The 12197-nt window shown below is 39.1% G+C and overlaps 1 protein-coding gene across 1 annotated transcript; it reads right to left on the bottom strand.

The window, feature by feature from the left end:
- Nucleotides 1-457: 457 nt before the first annotated feature.
- On the bottom strand, nucleotides 458-8096 carry laptm4a (lysosomal protein transmembrane 4 alpha). The gene is made up of 7 exons (XM_061091560.1): nucleotides 7855-8096; nucleotides 6355-6475; nucleotides 4402-4478; nucleotides 3059-3181; nucleotides 2330-2425; nucleotides 1940-2038; nucleotides 458-1385 (listed from the first exon to the last, which is right to left on the bottom strand). Exons 1-7 carry the CDS (start codon nucleotides 7981-7983, stop codon nucleotides 1311-1313), a joined length of 720 nt encoding a protein of 239 aa, XP_060947543.1. The 5' UTR covers nucleotides 7984-8096; the 3' UTR covers nucleotides 458-1310.
- Between the last annotated feature and the right edge of the window lie 4101 nt (nucleotides 8097-12197).

The following is a 12197-nucleotide window of genomic DNA, read 5'->3' as shown; positions in this document are numbered from 1 at the left end:
AAACACTCACATCTGTCCTGAACTGCACAGTCCAGGGAGATCTATAAAAACTCTCTTACTGCCTCATATTTATTTTCAAAGCCAATTTCCTTATTGAGATCAGGATTGCAGCCTGGATTAAAACGAATAAAAAGCTCAATATTTCCAGTGACACTTAAAGATGTTTTGTCCACATTTTTAAACGCATTTTAGAATATATACAATAATATTCAATAATAATAATACTTGACAGTATTTTCCATACATGTTTAAGCTTTCATTTATTTGGAGTCTGTGACTAAAAAGTTGTACATTTTAAACAAACAGGCTAAAGTGAAATTTCCTCCGTTGGCGGGTTTTTAATTTTAGAAGTGATAAAGTGGCTCAAGAGATAAATTTACACAATCAATAGAATAGTGAGGATTTGGCCTCACAAACACATTAAGACATGAAGAAAAAAGTCGAATGGAGAAAGAAATGTTCTGAAATGTTTATTGAAGTCAAATGTTTTATCACAAGGATTAAATCATATAACCAGTAAAGTAATGTAGGGTTGTGATTGATAAGCATGCATCTACTAAATGTTCACTAGACAAGCAGTTTGCTCCAGTTGCGAGGGAGAGAAGCAGGACACCGACCCGGAGACATCGCCCCTGCTGTCTCCGTCCCTCTCTCCCCGAGATTCAGCTGGAAAACTATTCACTAGCTTTGCTAACACATCAGGGTGATGAAAATGTCGGGGGTGCGGGGTCAGGCGGTGAACTGAACCACAGCAAAGCTAAATAAATAACTGACAAAAAAGCTACAGACCAGTCAATAGGCCGAGGTGGAATAGTCTAGATATTAATAATCAGGGAGAAAAGGTAACACAATTCAACAATAAGAGCTCTAATAAGTGGATTGTCATAATAATTGTTTTACTTTTTACACTTCATAAATGAATCTATAGGTACGATGGTGCTGGATCGATGGGAGGATTTCAAGCAGTTACATTTTCACACGTATGCCTTTTACCACGACATTAAAAAGGCCGGAGAGAGAAAATGGGCTGGTAGCTTCCGTCGCCTTTTCAATTAATCACATTCATCCATTCAGTCATTTGTTTGATTCACAGAAATCTTAATCTCTCCCAACTTTTCTCCTCTCGCGCCTCCAGACAGAAACCCAGCGGAACAAAGCGTCTTCAGTGGCCGTACACGTACACAGCAGGTCGGAGGAGGGGATCAGGGGTGTTCAGAGAGGGTCAGTGAGGGAATGCAGGAATGCATATGATAAGTGTGTGTGCAAATGTGTGTGTGTGTGTGTGTTTTGGCAACAAATGGTGCTGGTGCTTAAGCGGGCATGTAAGGGGGAGGTGGTTCCTTCTCGGGCATCTTCATGGCCATCTCGTAAGTGGGCAGGATGTACTGGAGAAGAAAGAGAAAAGGAACATGGAGGATGGCTGACACGTGTTGGGACAAACCAAGTTAACACACGTTACTCAAGTAACCTCGAAGAGCATAAGACGAAGACATTTTGGAAAATAGAGATTGATCAATGTTTCGCAAATTGTAAAGCTGAAGAAACAGAATAATGTTATATAGGATTATATCTTTGTTTGTTTTTTCTTTTCAATGTCTAATGGGGCTTTGGGAAATTGTGTATTTCGCAATATTCTGTCTTTTTATACAGGTCAAGAACATTCAGTTTATAATTTCAATACTTAAAAAGAAAGTGTTTAAACTATAATTCTGAGTTTACTTCACAACAACATGAATCAGTTTAGTGTTTTCCCCCCTGACATGGTAAACTCTTAAAAACTTTATTCTATGAATTTCCTCTTGTGGCTTTTTGTGTCATTGTGTGGACATCCCGCCACCTGGTGGCGTTTCTTAAGCATTACATAATGTTGCATGTGTATGGAGTGTGTAACTGAAGATCTTCGTGCTCAATCAGAGGGAATCACAGGAAGCGTTCATACCTGAGGGGGGGTCTCAAAGGCCGGGTACACAGCGATTTCTGGCATGTTCCTGTTGTTGATGTACTTGTAGCAGTTCCACACACAGTTGATCAAGTAAGCCTGAGAAACAAAAGAGAGTTTGGACTTTCAGAGTGGAATTGACTCATTAAACCATCAGTAAACAGCTTCAATCCCTAAATCTAAACCCACAATATCTAATGTTGTCCTTTTCCATTAGTTAATAACACAAGTTAAAGATACATTTGACACTTCCTGTATCGAGTTCACCTCTTTACTGAACACATCAGTTTTCTCACCTAACCATAGTTTATCTACTTTTATACTAGCTCCATAACTAAAATGAACTACCACACACTGAATAAACCGGGTGTAACTGTGAATAAGCTTCACCTTGAGGAAGATGAGGAAGGCAAAGAAGACGAGTACGAAGAGCAGCAGGCAGCTGGAGTCCATAGAGAGGAGGTTGTCCTTGTACGGGAACTCCGGCTGCGGAGGAAAAGAACAGACGATGTCAGAAAATCAATAGAACCGTTTCCTATTTTATTCAACTCGCATCACCATCAAGGCAACGGAATCAATAAGAAAGAGCTTGATAATCTCCATTGGATGCAGCTGGTGCAACAAAATAATAGATAAGAAAATTTGACCTTTTGATCTGGAATTAGACTCTTAAAACAAAGTAAAGATCTTGTGAATGTGGCGAAATATAAGTTTCACAGTAAAACTGGAATAACATTAGTTCATACTGCCTGTATTTTAGTAACAGGGTGTCCACAGCTATAAACCACAGACTGTTTAAGACCTTGTTTTGAAATAAAAACTTAAATTGAAATACACAAAGTGAACAATATACTCGTTTTTCAAAGCAAATGCACTGTTAACCTTTCCCCATTTCCACATGTTCATAAACTAGCTATCAGGCTGGGTAGAAAGATATTTGTTTTAAACAGAAACTTAACCAGAAACAGGCTAATGACACAATACTTATAATATTGTTAAAACAGAAAGCAACGAGCACTAGGTTACGACAAAACCTGTTTTACAGGATTCTCTGTCGTCATGTGAACATGGTAGAGGAAGTGTGCTTGTGTCATGTGGGTGTGGACTGTGGCGTCTGACCAGCTGGTCCAGGTAGTCCTTGATCCTGGGCAGGTAGGTGAGAGAGCTGACGGCCACCAGGCAGCTCAGAGCGAAGTCAAACAGCTGGTAGCAGAAGAACGGGATGAGCCATCCGTCACGATGCTGAAGAAATCAGAAACATGTGGACGGAAATGACTCAGCAGTAAGAAAGGTCTGGTTGGAGATTATTTTTAAAGAACCACGTGGCGTTTTTTCAACCTCACTACTTAAACTCACACTTTAACAGAATGTCCCTTCTGATCCGGCAGCTTAGGATAAACTCACAGCCGACCCAGCAAGAAGTTTTTCAGGCGAGTATCGAGAAGAAAAATCTAACCTCTGTTTTCTAAGTGTCTAATTTGAGTTTTCTGCGATTAAAAAGAATACAACTTCCCGGATTGACAATATGCCGACATCAGACACATGATCATCTATAAATGAATCATAGGTTGCGAAAACAGGATGTCAAAATATTTTGTAATCTCCCTAAATTGCCAAGTGAAACCAGATCTACCCAGATCAAATGTCGACAAAGACAAATGACAGGAACCTTTGTTCAAAATTGCAGATGTGAAAACATCCTTAGATGTGATTTGGGGCAAATACTGAAACAGGAAGAGAGAGAACTGTGGCTGTAAATGTGAGTATCAGTCAAACTGTAACATCTACACAGTGAAGGTTGAAAATCAGCAAAATGGTCCTTTTACTTTATCACATCACAGTAAACTCTACAGGAATTCTGGGTAATTTGTCTGAACACAAAACAAAATCTACTTGACTCTCCATTTCTACTTTTATATTTATCCAGGTACTGAATATGTTTGGGATTTCTGCTGGTGGCTCGAGGGGTAATTCACTGGGACACTAACACCAACAGCAGCGCTGCATGGGAGCATCTACCTGCACAGCTAAAGCATGAAGAACCAGCGGACACAGCCAGCGAGTGTGTGTCATGTTCTAACTGTGCAGTCATCCAAACAAGCAGCTTAATGCTGGTCCATGTGGAGAGGCTATCAAACCTGTCAGTGTTGATGCCATCAGGCGGGCCTGTGAGGTGAAGATTACAAGCAGTGAAAACACAGCATTGTGAGTTACACCCCCACTGCTACAGGATTAGACTAAAATAAACTGTAATTAAGTAAAGAAAAGAAAAACACAGAAAAGATGCTTGGGCTTTATTCCGGTTACGTCTTCCCTCTGTTGCTGCTACAACTAGAGTCTAAATCCTGCATATGTGGGGGATAACGTATTTGCATGAGAAACCGTGACGATATTAAAAAAATTCAGTTGTGCTGTAAAAAGAGAGATTATAAGAAGCCCTCATATCTACAGTGCAGACTTACGGTAATGGCTCCGTACACCATCATGGCGCTGATAGTGAGCATCAGCAGAGAGATGGCAAATCCAACACAGGCGTTCTCTGTGTGAGACAAACAGAAAACAAATGTAGTTTCCAAACACAAGCGTAGATTTGTTAATACTTTATTACAGCCGTCTCTGTATGGTGAGTTTCTGATGAGTGGGTATTTGCTTTCAGGCAGCGTTGCTTTGCACACAATTCAACACTCTCCAGGGCATCTCTCTTTCCAGCCAGCCTTGTTTCTAAAGCAGACTCTTGGAAGCATTAAGCCTCTCGCTCGACGCAGCCATGACACTCAGACTGTGGTAATTAAAAGGCCCACATTTCATATCCTCTTTTCTCTCCATCACTCGCTCTCTCGCTTCCTCTAACTGCTCTGCCTGTTGCGCTGGCGAGATGACGTTAGAGAAAAAAACAATTGGGCAATGCGGTTGAGACAGAATGTTCTGTTTCTCATTAGCTCAAGCTGGGTGAGCTGTATGAACGTGTCAGAGACCGAAAAATAAAACGGGGTTAAACTCGGATATCTGTCAAAGTGTGAGTCCTGAACTAACTTACTAACTAAGATGAAAACAATCTCCTTGGCAGAAGTAATGAAGAGGATGTTGGGGTTGATAAAAATATGTACTAAAAAACACATTTTTCATCAATTTCCAATACTGATAATATTTTGAAAAGGGCTCCAACTAAAGATTATTCACATTATCAAATCATCTTCTGATTATTTTATTGATTAATTGATTTCATGGTTTTGCCAATAAAATGTCAGATAAAATCACTTTGATAAGATACCGGCGTCTTAAAGATGATGTCTACAAAATGCCTGTCTTGTCCAAATCAACCCAAAGATTTTCCATTGACAATCACACGTTTTAACCTGAGCATCGACCATTTTCATGTTCTCTCTATCAATCTGGATTGTGGTGTGGTGCAGCCTGATAAAGCTGCTCTCAGAACCAGTAGTAGTGACCACTGAACCAGTGTCTCTGCAGCCTGTGGACATCCTCCACTGATCTGTGAGCTGGCGTGAGCCTGCTGTTGGGAGGTCGACCCACTGTGCTTGTTTCCCTTTGTACTTTGCTTAATTACTATGTGAGAGAAACGAGGAGGCCGACCAACTAAACATCACCGAGCTAGAATGAGAGGAACCCAAACAGTGCTTCTGGCCCTGCCCTGGTGTGCACGCACAAACAAACACGCAGGCACACACACACACCTATGACAAACCTAAATCCTTGAGGAAAGACAAAGGAACGACAACAGTGGAATGACACCAGCAACAACATTTTCAGCCTGCGTGTAAACATCACAGCGGTGCGCTGTTGCCTCCGTGACTTGTTTTGTTTAGCAGCCAGTGGGGAGTTGTTGTGCTCCCAGTTGATGATGAATCACATGTTCAATCTCGGCACAACAGCAGCCCGTGAGTTAGTGAAAAGGCCTAAAGAGGGAGCGCAGCCACGCACGGAAAACTCCAGCTGAAGAAAAATATCTATTCAGTGATATTTTAATGGACAATTCACCATCAGCTCCATCAGGACACAGAGACATTTTAAGCACCAACAAAAGTGTGAGAAGTGTTTGATTAAATTAAAGCTGCAATGAATCAGTACATTTACTATAGATTAGTCGGTCAATTAAATAATTAGCTTAATGAAAAACCAGTAAATAGTGAAAAATCCATCCTTTAGTTTTTGTTGGCAAAATCTAATGTATCGTTTTTTCCAAATAACAGACCCCAGCACTGACAATAAAAACAAGGAATATTCACACAGGAGAAGCGACATTTTTTATGATTAAAAATTGTTTTGAGTGAATAATTGATTGTCAAACTAGTTACAGGTGAAATTTCTATTAATCCCCTAACAGATGAGGCTCTGGTGTAAATGTGTGATAAAGTGAATAAACAGTTTTAAAGTTGCAATTTATTCGCCCTTACCAGACATCCTGTTGGAGGCAAAGTAATGGTCGATGACCTCATACTGCAGGTCGATGGTGGGCACGTTCTCCGGGTGGGTCACAGCTACGGTGAGCAGGATTCCCATCAACAGGTTGACCACCTGAAGACAGCGGGGAGGGAAAAGATTAAGGGTTTTAAAGAACACTGGCAGTTGTGACCTGTTTAAAAGAAAATGTAACTTTTATTTTGTAGGGAATGTTGTAATATATATTTAACTTGAAGTTCCAGCAAGACAAGAATGAACCGGGAATAACTTTTGAGAGGTTTAAAGAAATGATTTAAAGATGATTAATTTCATTAAGCCTTTCTCTTTCATTATTCCAGCAGCAAACCAGAGCTCGAACTGGTCTCTGTGTGTTAATAATCCCCCCCTGTATTATCGATATTGCCCAGTTTATTTACATCAGCATGTTTTATTTCAAGTGGTTTGATTTGTAGGTGGTCTCCGATACTCATCCATCTAAACATTGATCATAAACTTATTTAGGTATAGAGGTTTTCTTGGAAACGACTTGTGTGTGATCATTTCCCACAACATACAATGTGTTTAATCCTCTGGTGCGATGATGATTATTCACCTGTTACAGCGGCTGACACCATTTCAAACATTTTACTCTTTCTCTGTCAGCCTGGTTCCTTTGCGTTGGTTTCCAGTGTCAACAGTGTAAACAGAGGGAGGGGGTCACTGGGAAACTGGTTTTTAGTGGGGAACGTGGCTCAAGTGTTTAGTGTCAGACACAGTCCAACTGGTGATAAATAAATAAATAAGAAAAGCTCAGTGGGAGGATTAAAAACGCCACACAAAGCAGCCACATCTGTTGTGTGATCCGCGATGTGAGGAAATGAGAAGCAGATTAACCCAGATGTGGCTTCGCTGAGCTGCGGGGACAAGATGTGCTGAGGACAGACACACAGTTCCCGGAAATGCACCTAAGCAACAAGACATTAAACAACAGGAACATGTTTAAAAAATCTGCTTCCGCTTCGTAGGAATTCATGTGACTGCGGATTATTTACAGAGACAAACTTCTGTTATGATTCGTTAGCATGTGAGCCCCAGGTCGGCTAGCTTGAGTGTTATCCGAGCTAAATGTCGTGTGTTTACATGGAGGGTCTCTCCAGCTGAGAGTGGATGAATAACACGTGTCAGGTGTCAGCTTCACTTCCAACACTTCATGGTTTTATATGATTACATGATAATAACCAGAAGAATTACCATAAACCCGACAGGTTAGCAGGCTAATGCTAACGTACCGTTAACTCGCCACGTATTCATGGTGTAAAACGGGGATAAAGTAGCAAATAGCTACCGCTGGACTTTCTGGTAATAATTATAAACACATCCAAGGATCAGTCAACACGACGTGGTTGACATTCATCTCACAACTTGCTCATTCAGCGAAGTTGAAAACACACTGGCTGTTAGCGCTAGCTCCCGTTAGCATGCTAGCTAGCCGCTCCATCGCCCATCTTACGCACCATGTACCATGTCCCCAGGATGATGGTGCCCGTCCGGACGTGGCAGCAGCCGCAGCACCGGGTGGTGTACAGCCGGTCGCGACTGGGCTTGAAGTGATGCATGTCCTCCACCAGAGTCGGGAGAAACATCGGGAGAGTCGCGGGTCGACAGCCGGAGAGAAGAGCCTCGCAGCAGGGGGGGGAAACGTGACGAGCGGAAACGCCCACAAGTTCAGCCGCTGCCACCGCGAGGAGCTGCGAGACGAGGCCGATCAAAACAAACCCTGTGACGGGGAGGAAGGGGCCGGACCACCGCTCTGGAGGGTGGAGGAGGGGGTTCCACCAATGGAGGGGGTATGGTACAATGAATAATTATAATAATAGTCACAACAACAACAACAATAATAATATGTTAGTTGTAAACATAAGTCTATATACACATATATACATTTATACATGTGTACATGTTATAATTACTATTATTATAGCACTATTACTATTATTATTATATATACTGTTGCTGCCATTATTACTATATACTGCTTTTATTTGGTATAATTACTATCATATATAATTGTATATTATGTTATACTATATACTATATATATTGTGCTATTCTTATATACTGTCTAACAATAACATTACCATCATATCATCAGTACTATTAACATCATCTTGCCACTGCACTTTATCTGCCTATTTTATTTTATTTTATCTTGTGCTTCTGTTTTTTATTCTTTCTACCTCAATATTTTTTATTTTATTCTATTGTATTGTATTTTATTGTATTCAAATATACCGGCTGCTATGACAACTTAATTTCCCTTCGGGGATGAATAAAGTACTCTATCTATCTATCTATCTATCTATCTATCTATCTATCTATCTATCTATCTATCTATCTATCTATCTATCTATCTATCTATCTATCTATCTATCTATCTATCTATCTATCTATCTATCTATCTATCTATCTATCTAATGTAAGTTTTATTATTCATGTCAATATTTGTATATTAAATTAAATTAAATATTCCTCACTCCTTCATCCTGTAAACTGTTGCTAGCCCTTCATTTCAATTTAAATTGTTGCACTGTTATATGTCACGAGGTTCATGTTGTATGTTATATGTTATTTTTTTTTAATCTTGTAATGCCCGTCTACTGTGTAGATGTTGCCTGCCAGGTCATAACAATTTCACTGCTCTGATGACGCTGTTATTTGGTGCATGTGAAAATAAGCTTTGATTTGATTTGATTTGATACACAAACAATACGAATGGTTATAATAGTAGTAATAATAGGTCAACTGTCTGCATGAAGCCTCATAAAAGGGTTTGTGTGAAGACTAGAATGTCTAATTGTGTGTGTAGGATGTTCCTGTGGGTGGTGACATTGTGACCTTGACGTCTTTGCAAGTGTTTATTAAATAACTTTTCACCATTACTGCTGCATTAAATCACTTTACAGACAGAAGATCCCTCAGTTAAATGTAGTTATTAAAGTTTAAACCTGCATTTACATGGTGCATTTCAATAAATAACTTTGCACGAAATCAACTTACCCAAGCCTAATAATAACTTATTCATACAAACTAATACACACTGTGCAGTCTATTCTCAATGTTTGTACATAAAACAAAAGACATCGAGGATAAAATGTTATGTAACAAATTTATTAGGAATTATTCAATAGAAAAATATTAAATATTTTATGGCAGATACAGTGCATGGTCAACATGTGATACATTACATCCTCTAAGTATCATCACCTCATTGTAAACAATATTTAATGCACAACCTTATATAGGTTTCCCTGGATTCAAAGTAATATTTCAGTTATTGAGGTCACATAGTTTCTGGTAAAACCAGGTCTTTCAGCAGATCAGACTTTGGTGTTTTAACATTATTTATGATATAAACAACTGAATGACAATGAACCAACAAACACATCACCAGGATCCCCTAACTCATGCAGATACATGGAATATTTATTATTATCTATTATTCTATTATTTAAACCCATGCTGTTTCCTATTATGACATGTCAAATGGAATTTCCTGACAAATGTGACTCCCGGTCTTATCATTTTAAGTTAAAGTGCTACATATATGTGTGCTGATAGATACAAATAGTAAAAGATTCAAACAAAGCAATAGTTTTTTAAAGGTCACTATAGGACTAGTAAGATTATTCCCAGCATCCGATTTCCACAAATAAAATGTTTGCAAAACACAATATCTCTTAAAATACAAAAGAAATGGCCTCATTGGCAGCTGCAGCAGTTTCTTAATAAACGACACCAAACATTAAAGTAATTTAGTCTTAGAAGACTAATTCTTCATAAATCACCTTATCAATAAATAAATGGCAATAAACAGTGGACACATTTGCATTCTGCAACCCCACTCTCTCCGCCAAACATCTGAGGACAGAACACATTTGCTGTAGCTGCAGATGTCGGATAACATCAATATCAGTGAGATAGTTTATCTAAAGTGCGGAGAGTTAATCATCTTCTTCCCTGTGGGTCTGCTGGCCCTGAAAGTATCCTACATTATCTTTGTTGCGCCACTTGTAGATTAATATTGCCATCAGTATCACTGCCAGTACCATCCCTGTTACTCCTCCTGCGATGATACCTGTGGACATAAATCACTGAGTTAGAATAACTGGGGCAGTTGACTGGAATGCAGCCGTCGCTCATTTCATTGTTTACAGCTTCTGCATAAAATGGTGCAAAGTACCTCCTAGGATCTGTGGTTTCTCCAAGAAGCTCTTGCTGTCTGGCACGATAACGTATTCTGACCTCACGTCTCTGTCAGCCCACAGAGGTCTGTCAAAGGCCCGATCCATGACGTCGGTAACCTCATCGGATGAGACTGCAAACAGCGAGCATGAGTAGATTTGGAAATAATAATGAGATTCATACCAGGCAAAGTGCATCATGATCATAGACTGTATAGAAAGATGGACGTCCCACTTATACGCATGCTCGACCAATCACGAGTCAGGCTTTCACATTTCTTTATCATTTTCAAAAATCATGATGAAAAAGAAACACATCAGCAGTAGCCATTACGTTTAGGACATATTTTATTATTCTTTATAACTAGTGGGACAATTTTAAAGGAAGTATACAAAGTATTACCATGCTCTGACCCATCCCCTGAACCAGACGTGCTCAGGTCATAGCCTGATCCCTCCGAGTCTTCAGGAGCCGTGGCAATCTGATTTCAGAGAGAACAAGGATATCTTAACTCAAGAAAGACATCTGAACAATAGCACCACCTGTGCTGCTTCCTGCCCTGTTGTTATGAAACATGAAAACAGACGAGCGGCAATGGAAGCTTATCAGCGTTGTTTCCTTGAAAAAGCAATAAAGAGCTGATTCATGTACTTGATACAAAGTCCTGTTGAGGAGTCACGCTCCAAACAACAGGCTGTAGCTGAACCACTGACGCAGGTGATCTCTGTTATCACCAGTAAAAATGACATGAGTAGAATATATTGCTCCAATTAAAGTGATGATGGCCCTCCACCTTTTGACAAAAAAGCAAAGGAGCCAGAGTACAAGTTATTGGGAGCAGCAATTTGAACAGAATATATATATGGCAAATATATCACAAAGTATTCTGATTTCAGAGAGAACAAGGATATCGTAGTTAAATATATGCACGTATTGGGATCAAAGTAATTGATTGGATTTATTTTAAGGTGTTTCAACCTTGACCTCAGAATTAAATACTTCCACACATAGGACAATAATGAGACATTTCTATGTTAACATTTTCAATTGTATCAGGGGTCCATGAACTGGGCTGTGGGGTGCCCCATCAAGTCATGTGCCCATTCCAGTTATTTAATAATCTCCTTTATTTATTTATATATATATATAAATTACAGAGTCATTAAAGGTGTATTAAACCATGCTCAGCTGTTTGGGTGGGACAGAAAGCTGCTCTGTCTGAATAAAGTCTCTATCAATCTTCTATCTAATAAAAGATATGTAAAATAACTGGTTTTCTGCTCCTCTAATAGGATTTCTAATGAGCCCAAACTGAGTAGAAGTAAAAATCAAGTTGATGGGACAGGTGATGTCCTCTGCTTGAATATATCCTCAGTTGTCTTCATTCTAATATTCATATCTTCTTCATTAGTAGAAAGTCATGAATATATTCTATACGTAGGATTAATCTAAATAATTCTTAATTTAAAGAAAATGAATATATTTAATTCTCTACATACAACACTTTGTCTAAAGTAAATTTACTATAATTAATTAATAAAGAAATAATTAATATAGCAAATTACCTGCATACAACACTTCCTCTAAAGTTTGTTAAGCATTATTAATTTATAGA

The sequence above is a fragment of the Limanda limanda genome, chromosome 18 (assembly GCF_963576545.1).
Source record: "Limanda limanda chromosome 18, fLimLim1.1, whole genome shotgun sequence".
Classification (NCBI taxonomy): domain Eukaryota; kingdom Metazoa; phylum Chordata; class Actinopteri; order Pleuronectiformes; family Pleuronectidae; genus Limanda; species Limanda limanda.
The sequence above is the reverse complement of the archived record's forward strand: the minus strand, read 5'-3'. Positions and strand labels throughout refer to the sequence as shown.